Source organism: Anolis sagrei, chromosome 2 (assembly GCF_037176765.1).
Source record: "Anolis sagrei isolate rAnoSag1 chromosome 2, rAnoSag1.mat, whole genome shotgun sequence".
In the NCBI taxonomy this organism is placed as follows: domain Eukaryota; kingdom Metazoa; phylum Chordata; class Lepidosauria; order Squamata; family Dactyloidae; genus Anolis; species Anolis sagrei.
In genome coordinates this window covers 271,908,526-271,926,668 of record NC_090022.1, presented here as the reverse complement: position 1 = coordinate 271,926,668, position 18,143 = coordinate 271,908,526, and the positions used below count along the sequence as shown (strand labels likewise).

Below are 18,143 nucleotides of genomic sequence, written 5' to 3'. Positions count from 1 at the left end.
GCATGCCTCCCTCCCTCAGCTACTGCGTGCCTCCTGTCTTTTTGGCATAAGGATGTGGTGGGTCACCATGTCCATGTGCCAAGGAACAAGGAAAATAAGAAGGGTCGGAGGTAAGCTCATGCCTGATATACATTTATGCAAAGCCATACTTTATTACTTCAATTCCACTTTTTCCCTAGAGAAACATCTCTTAAAATGGGGTGCATGTTAGAATTGCAGGTATTTTTGTTGGTGGTGGCTGTACTGAAATTGGGGTGCGTCTTACAACAATGAAATGTGGTATTTTTATTGCACCCTAATACCATCATCAAATCCCCGGGTGTCTGAGCTTAATTGAGATTTCCTGAGGGAATAGGCAAATATAAATGAGTTCCTCCTGCTTACAAATGATCTCCAAGGTAGTAATAATTAAAACCACTGCATTTTTTTTCTCAAATGAAGACAATTGACTGCTCATGTTTCTCCAAAAAAAGCAAAATAAAACACACCTCTCTGCAATTGTGCCTCACTAAAGGTCCATACAGCTGCATAACAGCACCTCTTAGTGCCTAATTGCCTGTTATAAATATATTATGAGTTGCCGCTTTATTGGATTTTTAAAAATCAAAACAGAACTGGAAGCTTAATGTCTATGAATCATTGAACTGAAAGCCTCACAACTCCCTCAGCATTTGTCCCGTAAACTCTATGGACATCTATTTGGATATTTAGTTATTCTTTCCTTGAAGTTTACATCTAGAGCAGTGGTTCTCAACCTGTGGATCCCCAGATGTTTTGGCCTTCAACTCCCAGAAATTCTAACAGCTCATAAATTGGCTGGGATTTCTGGGAGTTGTAGTTGGGGACCCACAGGTTGAGAACCACTGCTCTAGGTGATATATGTGGCTAATACAAGTGGCCACAGATGTGTTTTCAGTTTGTATGTCTGTCTGTTTCTCCTTGATTTAATTTCAACTTGATTTTCCACTCAAAAATGTTTCAAATGGGACTTTAGGTCATGGGATATGGAGGTTAAACCCATCTGTAATCCCATTTCTCAGCAGTGTGATTATGATGGTTTAGGGAGAGTTCTTGCAGGACCTCATGTTGGCATTATTTAGTACAGGGTGAGGCAGCATAACTTCCTTTTTTAAAATGCACGCCATTCAGTCGGTTGAGATGATTCTATGATGTAGTGGAGCGCTAGTGGTCTCGTTCGAAAGGCAGGAGTATAAAGTTTTGTCCTGACACAGTTCAGTTGCCATCATGCGTTGGAACAGTGAGGAGCGTGCATTTGCCGTTGAGGCCTACTTTTCGAGCGGATTTGCAGTGGCCGGCCCGCTCTCCAGATTTGGCCCCTTGTGATTTTTTTCTATGGGGTTTTTGTAAATCCCGTGTTTCTGTGAACCGTCCAAGGACCCTACAACATTTGAAGACCAACATCCAGGAAGAAACTGCCAACATAACGCCTGCTATGCTGGCAAGAGTCATGACAAACGCCAGAAATCGGTACTCAGTGTATGGAGAATGGGGGACGTTACCTACTTAATTTGATCTTCAAAACTACGTAAAACAAAACTTTAGGTATGCGCCTACATTATATAATAAAAAATTTAAAAATCTGATTCATACAATGGGTTTTATTAAGTTTTGAAAAAAGGAACTTATGCTGCCTCAACCTGTAGAACAGTGGTTCTCAACCTGTGGGTCCCCAGGTGTTTTGGCCTACAACTCCCAGAAATCCCAGCCAGTTTACCAGCTGTTAGGATTTCTGGGAGTTGAAGGCCAAAAAGATCTGGGGACTCCAGGTTGAGAACCAGTGCTGTAGAATATCCAGCCTTCATGGGAAAATGTAGCCACAGCCTCTGACATCCCTCTTTCTCTCTCTGTCCTTCCTTCCCTTTTGTCATTTCTTCCTTCCCTTCCCTTTATCCTTCCTTACATCCTTCCCTTTTGTCTTTCCTTCCTTCCCTTTCCTCCCTCCTTTCTCCTTCCATTCTAACTTTCATCCTTCCTTCCCCTTTTCACTTCTTCCCTTTCACCCCTATCGTCATTCTCTCTATCCTCCTGTTTTGTCTTTCCTTCTCTCTTTCCTTCCTCCTTCCCTTCCCCCTTTTATCCTTCCCTTCCACTGTTTCGTCCTTCCTTCCCTCTTTCCCCTTCCATCCTTCCCTTCCTTTCGTCCTTCCTTCCTTCTTTCCTTCCCCTTTCCCCCTTCTCTTCCTTCCCCTTTCCCCTTCCAGTTTTGTCCTTCTTTCCTTCCCTCCTTCTTTCCCCTTCCATCCTTCCCTTCCGTCCTTTTTTCCTTCCCTCTTCCCTTCCTCCTTCCCCCTTCTCTTCCACTGTTCGTTCGTTCCTTCCTTCTCCTTCCATCCTTCCCTCCCTCCTTCTCCTTCCTTCCTTCTCCCTTTCCTTCCTCCTCCCCTTCCTTCTGTCACCGGGCAGCAGCCATTCCTCCTGGCAGGGAGGCCCCCCAAGTTAGAAAGTTTGCCCATGCCTGGCTTAAAGGTACCAAATTGCAGCCTCCCTTGTAAAGAGACTTGTTATTGTGACCCACCTCGAGAGCGTCCCAATAAATGGGAGGAGCGAACCTCCTGGCAGGGAGGCCCCCAAGTTAGAAGGTTTCCCCATGCCTGGCCAATTTGCAGCCTCCCTTGTAAAGAGACTTGTTATTGAGACCCACCTCGAGAGCGTCCCAATAAATGGGAGGAGCGGAAGAGGAGGCTGGCGTCTCCTCCTCCTCCTCCTCTTCCGGGGTGGCAGCCATGCTCTGGAGGGCTCTGCGGCGGCGCTGGGAGTCCTACAAGTACCGCTTCGTGCCCTGGATCGCCTTCAATCTCCGCCACAAGCGCAGGTGAAGCAGCCCCGGGCCCTAAGCCCCTCCTGCGCCTCTTCCTGGGAAGGAGGAAGGAGAAGGGCTCCATTCGGGGCAGAAAGCAAGGGCTGGGGAGAGAGGGAGGGAGGGAGAACTTGGTTCCTACTTCTTCCCCTTCTGCAAGGATTATGAGCATCATCGTCGCTGGTTTGGATGCATAGCGCCATCTAGTGTCTGTGGCGCTTGGAGACAGTGAGTGCTGCATCAATCACAATCTGCCATAGAATAAACCTGGGCTAACTTCTGACCTCCTATGATGTGGCGGCAAAAAAAGCCAATGGCATTTTGTCCTGCATCAATAAGAGCATAGTGTCTAGATCTAGGGAAGTCATGCTACCCATACTCTATTCTGCTTTGGTTAGACCACACCTGGAATATTGTGTCCAATTCTGGGCACCACAATTCAGGAGAGATATTGACAAGCTGGAATGGGTCCAGAGGAGGGCGACTAAAATGATCAAGGGTCTGGAGAACAAGCCCTATGAGGAGCGGCTTAAGGAGCTGGGCATGTTTAGCCTGAAGAAGAGAAGGCTGAGAGGAGATATGATAGCCATGTATAAATATGTGAGAGGAAGTCACAGGGAGGAGGGAGCAAGCTTGTTTTCTGCTTCCCTGGAGACTAGGATGCAAAACAATGGCTTCAAACTACAAGAGAGGAGATTCCATCTGAACATGAGGAAGAACTTCCTGACTGTGAGAGCCGTTCAGCAGTGGAACTCTCTGCCCCGGAGTGTGGTGGAGGCTCCTTCTTTGGAAGCTTTTAAACAGAGGCTGGATGGCCATCTGTCAGGGGTGATTTGAATGCAATATTCCTATTTCTTGGCAGGGGGTTGGACGGGATGGCCCATGAGGTCTCTTCCAACTCTTTGATTCTATGATTCCAGGTGTTTTGTAAAGGAGACGTAGTTTTAAAAGGGAATTTTCAGAGGTCTTCTAAATGCTCATACGTCCTGATTTACTGCCATATTGGCCTGTTTCTGCAGTGTGCATAAAATGCTGATGGTTTGACAAAACGTTGCTGCCGAGAGGAAGTTACAATTCAAAGATAACAGTACATCTGGACAAAACCGGCTAGTTAGCGGCTAGTTAGAACTCCCAAGTTTCCCAGTCGCTCTGGAGTTATGTTTGAAACGGACTAACATATAAGATTGATTCATCAAGACAGCCGTGGTCAGAGAACAGTAGGCTATAGTTGTGCCATTGTTAGGATCCCACATGTCAATCGAAATCATAAACAACCAATGAGCAACTGTATAGCTAGCTTAGACCAATGAAATGATTTGTCTTTGGAAACCAATGAGAGTGTGTATTCAATTCACTGCCAAAAAATGATAAAAACTTGGCAATCCCATTGGGGTTTTTGACAAACCCTTCGATTGCATTTCTGTATGCACGTTTCTCTTATTGCTACGGCCACACAATAAATACTTGTGCCATTGTTAGGGTCCCATGTGTTTGATTATGTCAATCAAAATCATAAACAACCAATGAGCAACTGTATAGCTAGCATATTTATTTTTTTACGATATTTATATGCCACCTTTTTCACCTGAAGGAGACTCCGAGAGGCTTACATGTCATATGTAAATACTATATATTAAATGATTAGCATAGATAACACAAAATTAGTACCATACATCCCCATATTGTACTATACCACTATACTGTAATATTATTAGTAATATTACATGTAATATGAAATATATAAATTTTATAATGTATTATTAGTATTATATTGTATTGCATTATAATATCAGCATGTGTATACAATATATCATTAGCACAGCACAATATTAGTATTATATATAACTATATTGTACTATACGATAATACAATGTAAGAATTATACACTTTGTATTACATGTAATATTACTAATAACCTTACAGTATAGTGGTATATTTATTTATTTATTTACTTACTTTATTTATATACCGCTTTTTGAGCCGCCTGAGGGCTGAGAAAAGCGGTATATAAATAAAGTAAGTAAGTAAGTAAATAAATAAATATACCACTATACTGTAAGGTTATTACATGTAATACAAAATATATTATTCTTACATTGTATTATTATTAGTATTATATTGTATTGCATTCTAATATTATTATCAATATTATATGTGCATACAATGAAATGATTTGTCTTCAGAAACCAATGAGAATGTGTATTCATTTTACTGCCAAAAATTATAAAAACAAACCCTTTGATTGCATTTCTGTGTGCATGTTTGTCAATATTGCTATGGCCGTGCAATAAAGCTTTTGTAGTAAAAATCCAACTTAAGGCTTCCTCCTTGCATAGCTACATTGGGCCGTTGAGGGGATTTCTAAGATTGTGCATTTGGAGTGCCCCTTCATTTGGACTTCAACTCCCACAATTCCTAACTGTTGGGCAAGTGGGCTTATTAACAACAGACCCTCCTCATACATATACAGCAGAGTAACTTATTAGCAACAACGTGACCAAGCACCAGTAGCCCAAAATGACAAAAAGAAGAAAAACATACAGACCAATGTCATATTATAACTTCCATAGGAGGCTTTTCTTTGTAGTAAAATAATATGGTTGCACTGTTTACAATAACAAGTTTTCCATAACACAAAGTAATTTTTACTTCTTTCTTTGCTTCCACACTGGTCTTCTTTCTTACGCAGATAAACAGAGCCTCTTCTCACACCAAAGTTACACAGGAGCTTCACACAGTAGATTTTTACACATCAGTCTTCTCACACGATGGTCTTCAACCTGGGGCTTCTCTCACCAAAGCTTCTCACAAACCAGGCCTAGTAACACACTGAGGTAAATTAACTGAGGCCTACTAACACACTGAAGTGAACTAACATTGAGGCCTTCTCATACTGAGGCCTACTAACACACTGAAGTGAACTAACATTGAGGCTTTCTCATACTGAGGCCTATTAACACACTGAAGTGAACTAACATTGAGGCCTTCTCATACTGAGGCCTACTAACACTGAAGTGAACTAACATTGAGGCCTTCTCATACTGAGGCCTAACACTGAAGTGAACTAACATTGAGACCTTCTCATACTGAGCCCTACTAACACTGAAGCGAACTAACATTGAGGCCTTCTCATACTGAGGCCTGCTAACACTGAAGTGAACTAACATTGAGGCCTTCTCATACTGAGGCCTACTAACACTGAAGCGAACTAACATTGAGGCCTTCTCATACTGAGGCCTGCTAACACTGAAGCGAACTAACATTGAGGCCTTCTCATACTGAAGCCTACTAACACTGAAGTGAACTAACATTGAGGCCTTCTCATACTGAGGCCTACTAACACTGAAGCGAACTAACATTGAGGCCTTCTCATACTGAGGCCTACTAACACTGAAGCGAACTAACATTGAGGCCTTCTCATACTGAGGCCTACTAACACTGAAGCGAACTAACATTGAAGCCTTCTCATACTGAGGCCTACTAACACTGAAGTGAACTAACATTGAGGCCTTCTCATACTGAGGCCTACTAACACACTGAAGCGAACAAACATTGAGGCCTTCTCATACTGAGGCCTACTAACACTGAAGCGAACTATCATTGAGGCCTTCTCATACTGAGGCCTACTAAAACTGAAGTGAACTAACATTGAGGCCTTCTCATACTGAGGCCTACTAACACTGAAGCGAACTAACATTGAGGCCATTCTCTTACTAAGGTCTACTGAGGCTTATTTCCCACTGAGACCTCTCACAGACTGAGAGCTTCTACTTAATCCTTTCAGTGCTTGACTCACATTTTTATAATTAAAAATATCTAGCTAATATTTAATATTTCTGACACTAACAGCCTACCAACTGTTAGTAATTGTGGGAGTTGAAGTCCAAAACACCTGAAGGGCCAAAGTTTGCCCAGGCTTGCATTGCATTGCTATTGGAGTTTGATGTTATGGCCACCCAGCAACTACAACTCCCAAATCACAAAATCGGTCCCCCCCCTCCAGACCCCACCAGTATTCAAAATTGGGCATATTGGATATTTGTGCCAAATTTGGTCCAGTGAATGAAAATGCAACCTGCATATCAGATATTTACATTACAATTTATAACAGTAGCACAATTACAGTTATGAAGGAGCAATGAAAATAATGTTATGGTTGGGAGTCACCACAACATGAAGAACTGTATTAGGGGGTTGTGGCATTAGGAAGGTTAAGAACCACTGGTTAGCACGTATTGCACCACCTGACATTCGCCAGGAATTAGCAGCCAATAATGAAATGACCAAGGCAGTGATATCCCCTGTTCAGATATCAGCCAGCACACCAATGCCTTAAATCAAGAAATAGTTTTCTAAGATCTACAGAGATACTTACAGGAAGACCTCAGCAAGTGAGAGTCCAAAAGTGGCAGGCTAAAACCCGGAACCTGGCTGATACCATGGCTGATACCAAATGAGAGATTCCCTCCTGGTCACACAGAAGATTGGGCAGCTTGGAAGGCGCTGAACAGACTGCACTCTGGCACCACGAGGTGCAGAGCCAACCTTAAGAAATGGGCCACAAAGCGGAATCCACGACATGCGAGTGGAGAAGAGCAAACCACAGACCACCTATGACAATGCAGCCTGAGCCCTGCCACATGCACAATGGAGGACCTTCCTATAGCAACACCAGAGGCACTCCAAGTGGCCAAAGGACATTTAATATAATGCCAAGATTTTAAATGTTGTGGTTTTTTTAAAAATACACTACAACTGTACCCTTGGTTTGCTCCTGATACGATAAATAAATACTTTGAAAGAGATTATGAAATGGCTTCTCCAGAGGCCCAAATCATTAAAGTCAGCCGTGAGGTATTTCCGAATGCATTGTAAAGGGGACAGTTTGGCATTGGCTGCAGTGCGCATTATGTCTAATTGGCCTTTTCTCCATCTCTAATTTCTGTAACAATAAGCAGATGCCTGGAATGAATAAAAGTTTAAATTGATTCTTGGTTCTCCGAGAGAGCTAATAAATATCTCAAGCTGTATACTTGTGGGCTAATGATCTCAGCATAGTTTCTCTAATCAATTACAGCCGCGTATTCTCTCAAGGATCATGTATTACTCTCAGTTACTATGTTTATGCTGCTTGTCTTAATTTGGAAGAGATTTCATCTTTTGTAAAAAAAACAAAAAAAACCTGCTGGTGACTCATTACAATCGGAGTGTTTGTCTGCACAATCTGTCCCTTCATCCAGGCCTCCATAGAGTCATAGAAATAAGAATTAAGAAGTCAGTTTCCCTTCTCTCAATCCATTTTGGTTGTAGTTAGCAGGATCCGTGATTTCTGATATTATTTTACTTAGTCAAGAATCCTCTGATTAAAATTTATTTATTTATTGTATTGTATTTAAAAAACACAAAGTTTAAAAACTTGGCATTGTATTAAATGTCCTTTGACCAGTAGTTGGCCACTTGGAGTGCTTCTGGTGTTGTTAGAAGAAGGTCTTCCATTATGCATGTGGCAGGGCTCAGACTGCATTGTAGTAGCTAGTCTGTGGTTTGGTCTTTTCCACACTCGCATGTCGTGGACTCCACTTTGTGGCCCCATTTCTTAAGGTTGGCTCTGCATCTCGTGGTGCCAGAGTGCAGTCTGTTCAGAGCCTTCCAAGTTGCCAAGTCTTCTGTGAGCCCAGGGGGAATCTCTTATTCGGTATTGGCCATGGCTTGAGGTTCCGGGTTTAAGCCTGCCACTTTTGGACTCTTGCTTGGCAAGATGGCAAAGGGAGTGGGCTGTGTTGCTTACAAACTGAGTGTTTTGAGTGTGTGTGTATTGATCATTCCATGACTGAAACAAAATTCTGGATCCTTTGTAGGGTTGAGAGAGCATTGTTTTGATGGGGTTTCAATGCTGCTGTTTTATAGTCTTATGTTTTGTTTAATTGTTTTTTCATCTGGATTGTTTATTTTACTATGTATTTATTTTATTGTGTTCTTGTTTTAATGGATTGTTTTGCTTTTATGTCTTGTGAACATTCTGTCCCATATGTAAGCTGCCCCGAGTCCCTTTGGGGAGATGGTGGTGGGATATAAGAGTAAAGATATTAGGTGGAGGCTCCTTCTTTGGAGACTTTTAGGCAGAGATTGGATGGCCATCTGTCAGGGGTGCTTTGAATGTGATTTTCCTGTTTCTTGGCAGGGGGTTGAACTGGATTGCCCACGGGGTCTCTTCCAACTCTTTGATACTAATTATTATTATTATTATTATTATTATTATTATTATTATTATTATGAGATGAAAAAGTGAATTTCACACTCATAATTCATTAACAGAATGCCAGTCAGTTATATTTTTTAAGAAGCACTAACCATATTTTTGAGGTTGTGATAATCTTTACCATCCTAATAACACTCTTATTTCAGAAGCTAATAACTACTATTTGTTATTGAGACTGGGCCCAATTTTAGTGTTTTTTAAAAATCTGTTTCCCTCATTGTAGAACCCTGCGGTTTGTACCAGAAGGATCAAAAGACAAAATAGTTCCTGATGAAGATGTCCTTAAAACACTACTGAAAACCTTTAGAGCCTTATTTATAAATGACTTGAGAAGGCAAATGTTTCTTCTTAACTTCCTTCCGAAACTTAAATCGAAATATCCAGAGCTAGAGACAGCTCATGCTTCAATATCCAAAGCAGTCGATGACAACCAGCAAAGTGAAATCATCTTCAATCCAGAAGAAGTTCTATTCAATACGTTAGGATTCAGTATTACGCGAAGCTGCAGTTCATTGGTTTCTGCTGGCACAGGAGTCTTTGTAACCAAAGGTTTTGTTCCAAAAGGAACCGTTGTATCTATGTATCCTGGTATGGAAAACCATTGTATTTTCAAATAGTTGAATGTATGAATCTGTCTTAGGCTGAGTCAAACTGGTGTCCTGCATTCTAGTTATGGATCTATAATCTAATGATACAAATTCATATGTATTCACAATTGTGGTGCAACTGCCATGATTGCAAATGCCACCCCCCGAACGCACTTTAAATTCTAAGGAGATGCTCCAAGCAACGTACCTGTCTGAACATATCTCCTCTTATGAACCACCTCGGAGATTAAGATCGTCTGGGGAGGCCCTGCTCTCGGTCCCACCTCCTTCGCAGCCACCATTGGTGAGAATGGGGGACAGAGCCTTCTCAGTGGTACCCCCTTGGTTATGGAACTCCCTCCCTAGTGAAATCGGGCCAGCTCCCTCCTGACCTTTAGGAAGAAATTAAAAACACGGCTATGGGACCAAGCCTTTGGATAGCTACAGAGTGCAATAAGCGTAGTTGGAATATATGCAGTAACTACTGAAATATGATTTTGGATGGTGTGATTTTAATAATTGGTTTTAATGTTTATGTGTTTATTAATTCTGTATTTTAATGTATAGGTTTATTTTATTATATGTTTGTTTTACATGGCATTAAATTATTGCCCATTGTAAGGCCACTCTGGGTCCCCTTCGGGGTGAGAAAGGCGCGAGACAATACAGTAAATGAATTTACAGCAAATCCATCATTACATCAGATTAAATAAATTTGATGCCTATGTGTCTCCAGAATAAGAAAATGTTGAAATCTTTTCTTCATAACTTGTCACCTTACCACTGAAACCTAACATAGCTTTTTTATTATTGTGAATAGGTACAGTCTATGAAAAGTATGAACCCATATTTTTCCAGTCCATTGGCAACCCATTTATATTTAGATGTATAGATGGGGTGCTTATTGATGGGAATGACAAAGGAATCTCAAAGGCTATATACAGGTAAGTACTTGACAGGAAAAAAAATCAATCCAAAGGTTTTATGTTTTGTGAAAATCAATTGATTCGCTAATGGTTTTGTTATCTGGAACCAACTAAACTTGGAAGTAATTTATTTCAACTTTTCAGTTTGGAATAACATTTTAGTGGCAGATTTGGAGATGAGTCTATCTTCTCTTTGATTTTTGTGTGTATTATGTTTTTTACTCAAAGAATACTGGAAACTTTTAAAAATCATATCAGAAGCGACTTGAGAAACTGCAAGTCACTTTTGGTGTGAGAGAATTGGCCATCTGCAGAGACATTGCCCAGGGGATGCCCGGATATATTACCATTCTCTGGAAGGCTTCTCTCATGTCCTTGAATGGGAAGCTGGAGCTGACAGATGGGAGCTCACCCCATCTCGTGGATTCGAACCACCGACCTTCAGGTCAGCAGTTTAGCTGGCACAAGGGTTTAACCCATTGAGTCACTGCGGCTCCTACTGGAAATTTAGAACATGTGCTTTGTAGCTAGACTGCTTTAGAACTGCGAATGCATGAAAATATTTTTAATGTTTTTTTATAAGGGTTCAGCATAGGCTAATGTGAAGGTGATAGAAACTAGTAGTTGACAAAGCCTGATAACGTATAAATTCAAGATTAACATATAGTTTGGTGTTAGTTGGAGGAAGTCTAAATTCCCCAAAAACAGCTGATCTTATCAGATTTTGGAAGCTAAGCATAGTCAGGCCTGATTAGTACTTGGATGGGGGACCACCGAGGAACACCAGGCTCTGCTATCTATACCTCAGTGAAAGCCATGGCAAATCTTTACCTAAGAAAACCATAAATCAACAGACAACTTGAGGACATAAACAAGTATTTGCAGATTCGAGAATCAAATGTAAACAATGCAGTGTTGTTGATGTGCTCATCCATGATGAATTCCATACTTTGATGAGAACTCCACAGATTCATAGCTATAACATAAAATGCACTTCATTCGTCAGCAGGTTACATTTTACCTACTTACCTGGCTCCTGATCTATATAATGCTTCCACTAATAAAGCTCCCAGGATTGCTGACATATAAGATCCAGTAACAAATGAGACCAATTCCTGCCCTTGATCTTGCAATCTAAAAAAAAGGGTAAATGCTAAGGTTTTATGCTCAAAGACACTGGAGATTCCTCAATGCGACTTGATATGTGGTTGCAGAAAAGGGGTGGGGAAGTTACAGATACATACAATTGTGAAAAGTGAAAATCCACGAAGTAGGGATGTTATATATGTATATTGAGTTCTGAGGGTTAGGCAGAACCAAGGAGAGATTTAACAGCACCACACACCTTTTTTCCCCGCTAGCTATGCTTTGCTTTGCAATCTCTCTTGCTTGGCTGCCTCTCTCCCCAGGAGGAGGGTGAAACCCCCTTCCACACTCCATCATTGCCAGGAGGCGAGATTAGAACGCCGCTCTGGGCAATGGCAACCATTCATAAACTGGGAGGCAAAAACCTGCAAAACAGCGAGTCCGCGAAAAGTGAACTACGAAGTAGTGAGGGAACACTATTTCAGTCGATGTACCTCAGTTCCTATATGTTATTTTGCAGTATTTAATAGGATTTGTGAGTGCTGAATAATACAATTTTTGCAAATAAATTCAGTTTAGAGAATATCTGCATCAAATCAATTGCAATCAAACTATGGATGTGCATTCCACACTTTTTTCTCTCTCCAGGTCATGCAGTAAAAGAGACCAATTTGGTCCTTTACAGATGAGTGATTCCTTTTGGCTTACAAATAGTATGCAGAATCCACTAGCTGTGGGGCAGTATGTCAACAATTGTTCAACAGGTAAATAGAACACACACACACCCCACCACCACCCTTTGCAAGATTGGCTTGGCAAAGTCTCCATTGATCCAACCATGTCAGTGTGAAAAACGGACTTTGGACTCAGTGCCACCGTGGCAGACAAGGCTGCTGTGCAGCAGATTCTCAGTGTTTGGCCTCATTTCTGTTCATGGACCCTATCTATCATGATGAAATATAATGTATGGTTTGAATTGAATTGTATGAAAGATTAATGAATGAGAGCTAATAATTTTGGAGATACCATTCTGAAAATCGAGGCCTGGAAAACAACTATACTTATAAACTGTAATTAAAAGTTGCCGATCAACTCCTGACATTGATAAGAACTGTGACAATTAACTGTTGACCTTTTGGGGGGAAACATCGTGTTTACATTAGTCAAAGACAATGACTGTTTAAGTTAAGGAAATGTTTACAAGGTTTCTTATGTTAAGAAGGAAGTCAACACGAAGCTACTTACATTTACCAACACCAATTATGCAAAGTCAACATATGCCAGGAAACTGAGATGAAGCTAGGGTGTTTCAGGATGGAAAAACTATCTGTCATTCATTTACAACTTTGGAACAACATCAGCAGAAATATTGCTATATAAGAGACATACCAATCCAACAAGTGTGAGAGTCAGCGGTGCTGTTCACCCACCATGCTCTGTTCCTTGGGAAGGAGAGAGATGGTGTATTTGGGAGTGGCAGATCTGCAGTGGAAAGGAGTCTGATCACTTGCTCCTTTTCTCAAAGAAAGAGAAAGGAGTGTGATTTTAGAGTCATATTTTAGAGTCTATATTCTAAGGGAAAGAGTATGCATTCTGGCATTTTAGAAGTTTTTGAACTATGCATTGGCAAATTTGCAAGGAAGCAGTTTGGCCTAAGATGTTCTTCTCCTGGAGACAGCAGGAGGAAATGGTGATGTATTCGTGCTGATGGATGAATGTGTTTATATAATATGAATGCTGAGCGAAAATATAATCCCCCTTTGTTTTTTGTTAGCCAATGTAACTGTAGGTTGTTTGTGAATCCAGTGTAGTTACATAGAGTCTGTATGTCTAAATGTTGTTCTGTAAACGTTCTGATACCCTTTCTCTTACTGGAAAATTGCAGTAAATAGAACCTATGCTGTAAAGTTATGAAAAGGTTATTCATAACATTTTCATAGTATCAGATCAGGCAGAACACTCGTGAGGATATTCCACAGTGAATGCTTTAGAGCATTTAAGGCTTTTGATACGGCAAAATCACAATGTACCTCAGTAATTCAGATTCTAAGCAAAATATTAATATAAATGTAACTCTTAGTTAAGGTAGTCTACATTTTAGATTTTTCTTCTTTTTTTATTAGACAAATCAGCAAACGTATGTTACCAGGAGTTTGATGTACCTGAATATTTTCCTATAGAATTTAAGCAGTATCTCCCAAATATCAAGTACAGTCATGAAATACAGAGGTAAGGATTTTAATTTTTCTTTCCGTGTCAGGAGCGTGCTATGATTGAGAATTCAGTCAATGTGATCAAATAGTTAAAGCATTTAAACATTAATTTTTTCAGAATTTGAACAACAAAAGGCAAATGTGTGTCCTAATCTCTCCAAAATCCACCTCTCTCTCATGCATAATCTGCAGGCCCTTGAGATGTGTAGTTCTTGTGGCTCTACGAAATATTGGGCTGGGAGAAGAACTTTTTTCAAACTACTACACAATTATCAGCTGAGCCCAAGGAACTTACATTAAGAACTTTGGCAACCTAAGGTATTTGCATTGACTCTCCTTGGTTGTGGTTGGGGATATTTAGTGCAACTCCTTAACTGTGCCTTCTAAATGTGTGTCATTTATTTCTGTTGTGTTGGACTTACCAGTGGTCTTCATCCTATTTTTTTTTTTGCTACAGTGTCTAAGGTTTTACTCTTCTGTTTATACATTTATATCCAGCTATTAACTACATGGTTTGCAGTTTGAGAATTAAATACACATTAATAAGAAACTCTATAGATGTTCTTCACCTTTTTGTTTCTATGCAGTTTCCTCTTGTATGGCGTTCCATGCACCTGAAATCACTCCAGAACTTTTGACTTTGGTATATGGTTTCCAAGGGGAGAGAACTTCCATAAACAAATGGCTACCCAACCAGGAAATAAGAAGTGGTTAACTTCAGGAGTCTGAGCCTCTGAGTGGCAGCAGGTTTCTTCTCGTAATGGCCATGATCTGATTAAATTCAGCTGAACACAACTATACATAACCTCACAAGGCAATGAGAAGACAAAACTGTGGCCAAAAAAATCATTTTCAAAAGTGTGCAAACTATAGTAGCAAGAGTAGTAATACTTAGCGCTTGCTTACTATGTCCTAAGCAAGATTTATTATTATGCAAAATCACACAATTCTACGAACTTTTGTAAACCTTATTGTATTTATTGGCCTGAGATGCCATTGTCATTTTGAAAAATGATTTGCAAAGGAATTTTATTTTTTTTCCCTGTCTTTATTTTTCAGATGTGCTTATGGTGGGAGTGGGGCTATCATTATTTAAGGTTATTTTTGTTGTTTCCCAGTACTGAACTGTTAAGCGGTTGAAATAAAAAGGCTGAATTGCTCAAGGCAAGAGTGAATTGTTAATTGCGTAGAAATCATTGAGTTTCCCTTCTACAGATTTGCCTTTCCATCTCCCATACTGCCTACTTTTTAAAAAATCCATATAGGAAACATTAATTTGCAATGTCAATCACAAATACTATTTTAGTACTCTTGCTGCATAAGCTAGTTCTAATGTTTGATCATAAGTGATTCTAGATAGGACTAATACAAAGATACTTGGACATTGCCTAGCATCAGTTATTAAGTAGATGTGTATTACAACTTTATAATGGACACAATATATATCTGTTCAATGGGATTTAACTTAATTGCACAAAGTTCCCATTCTGTTAGGTTTCAGCTTTGTGTGACATTTTTGGAGCTTAGAATATGAGCTTTTAAGCTACAATCACATTTAAAAAAATATTCTAGTGGATTTTAGTACTTTTAAGCTGCAGTCCAATTCTCCATTATCCAAGAGTTATGTCCTATTGAGTCCAGTGAGGCTTCCTTTTGAGCTGGCATGTATAGCATTCCTATGTGTTTGGCCTGTCAGACAAAATAGCCTTTTCTTTCCCAGATGGGTGAACGAAACAACTTATTTACAGCAGTTGGAATAATTAAAAGTTCTGAACCAGGCATGGACATACTTTCTAACTTGGGGGCCACATGGTGGGTGTGCAGGCCGGGAGGGAGGTTCTCCCCAAGTCCCCTTGTTGCCCTTTCCTCCCCTTCCCCTTCCCTCTTGGAGGCAGAAAGTGAAGAAATGACTAGAAATGTTTGGATCCTGAAAGGGCTGGCCTTGGTCAGGATGACATGTTAGACAGGAGAGAAAAAGTGTATCCATTAGATCCCATATTGCCTACTCCTGATATAGAATCCTAGAGTTGTAAGAAACCTTCAAGGGCCATCCAGCCCAACCCCCTGCCATGTAGGAACACACAATCAAAACACTCCCAATAGACCGCCTCTGCATAAAAGACTCCGAGGCAACCTATGCCACTCTCCAGGAAGTTCTTCCTATTCTTTCAGCCAAATCTCTTTCCCTGCCATTTGAACCCATTGCTCCCTTGTGCACTGGTCTCTAGAGCAGAAGAAAGTCAGTTTCCCCACTCCTCCTCGATGGGACACCCTTTTAAATCTTGAAACATGGTTCCTATGTTCCTTCTCTACCTTCTCTTCTCCCAGCTAAACCTCCCCCAGGAGGAAGGAAAAAGTAAAGGATGGAAGGAAGAAAGGAAGACGAGGGAGGAAGAAAAAGGGAGGGGAGGGAAGGGAGGGAGGTTAGGATAGAGGAGGGCATGAGAAAGGAGCCCAAGGGGCTACATCCAGCCTCAGGCCTGGGTTTGCCCTTACCTGTTCTAAACCCTATGAGAGTCATGAGGTTGCCATAAGTCAACAAGCAACTTGAAGGTTGGCATTCCTCACCACTAGTATACATTTAAGGTTGCTAGTTGCAGTACAATAACTTGAGGACCTGATTTTGTCAATTACTAGCATAGATTTAGAAAATGATCACTTTGTCATTGATGCTTGCCCTTTACTACGTAGTCAAAGATGTCAAATGAACACCAGATCTATTAAAGCACCACTTCTACAAAAAATTACAAAAAGATATAGCCACCCTCAGTAAGACTGCTAACCTAAAATGGCTGAGTCAATATAAACGTACCTTTCAAACTGCTAATTACCTAAAAATGCAAATACCAAAACATTTCAGGGAGGTATTCGCGCGAGCCAGATTTGATCAGCTCGAGACAATGGTTAGATACGGGAGATTTAACAGCATCCCTTATAATGAACGGAGTTGTATCTGCGGGGCACCTGAAATTGAGGATATAGCACACATATTGTTTGATTGCAAATTGTATCAAAAGGTGAGAGACTTCCACCTTGGTCCATATATCAAACGGACAATGTATTGGGATTCTCACATCAGAACAACATATTTTATGTGTGGCCAAGACCCAAAAATAACGTATAAAACAGCTCTGTACTTAAGCAAAACAATACGTCTGAGAACCACATATGTAGGGCTGATTGGGGTAAATTGTAGGGGTGATAATGAAATATGATGTATATACTCAGCTTGATCAGTTTATCAGTTTTATCATGTCTTATCATATGTATTTACTGTATTATTATAAGTGTCTTATTTTAACTTTATACGTGGAGTGTGATCAGGTCTTGTCAGGCCTTTTTGTTCTGTTTCTTATTGTGATATGGCCTAAGGGCTAATCAATAAAATTACTACTACAAAAAATTAAGTATGCTCAGCTCTCAGGGTTTGACTTTTGCAGTTTTGATAAAAAGGCTCTTTCTGGGAATCTCCAGGTCCTCCAGTGTAATTCTGTGCTTAGTTTCTGTGGCACTTAACTGTAGAGTCACACTGGAAGGCAGAAATGCCTAGAGAGAAGTTCAGGTAAAAAATAATTATGCACCATTCCTCACTTTCACAGGGATTCTGTGCCCTTTATTCTAGCAAATGGAAACCACTGACTATGAGATGGGATACAAGGATTAACATGCCTGAGAATCTTTATCCATTCTCAACTGCCAGGTTTAGTGGTGTGAGACTGTGAACAGTCGCAAGACATGGAAAGGAGACTGAAGTAATGGAAAAGCTGGTACAGCTGAAACAGTCAACAAGTAACTAAGAAAAAAGAAAACTAAATTGGCCAAAACAGTATCCATGTTTTCATTTTGATGCAAACTACATTTATGCTTACAACTACATCAGTCTATTTAGATACATGTCACCTGGAAGTTTGTGCTGTGCAATGAGTCACTTCTGAGGATGAAGTAGTTGTTATCTGTGCTTTTACTCCAGGTCATGTCCTCTCAGGTGCCTTGCTGGTAACGCAACTCTTGTCTCACCATTGTGTTTGCACATCTTATTGAAAAACAGGCACTTGAAAATGCCTTTAAATACTTGTGCATCCAAGGATGCATCTACATAGTAGATTTGATGAAGTTTGACACTACTTTAAGCACTGTGGCTCAAGGCTATGAAAATCATAGGAATTGTGGTCTTTAGCCATGTCTGAAAAAAAGTGCTGGTGTCTCACCAAAATACAACTCCTTTGATTCCATAGCATTCAGCCATTGCAGTAG

At 40.4% G+C, this 18,143-nt stretch overlaps 1 protein-coding gene across 1 annotated transcript; it reads left to right on the top strand.

Moving 5' to 3' along the window:
* The first annotated feature begins 2,724 nt into the window (after nt 1-2,724).
* SETD9 (SET domain containing 9) lies at nt 2,725-15,052 on the top strand. Its single transcript, XM_060761506.2, has 7 exons — nt 2,725-2,833; nt 9,301-9,665; nt 10,485-10,608; nt 12,325-12,440; nt 13,800-13,905; nt 14,082-14,207; nt 14,477-15,052. The coding sequence occupies exons 1-6, from the start codon at nt 2,745-2,747 to the stop codon at nt 14,167-14,169; spliced, it is 888 nt and encodes a 295-aa protein (XP_060617489.2). The 5' UTR covers nt 2,725-2,744; the 3' UTR covers nt 14,170-14,207; nt 14,477-15,052.
* Nucleotides 15,053-18,143: the final 3,091 nt, after the last annotated feature.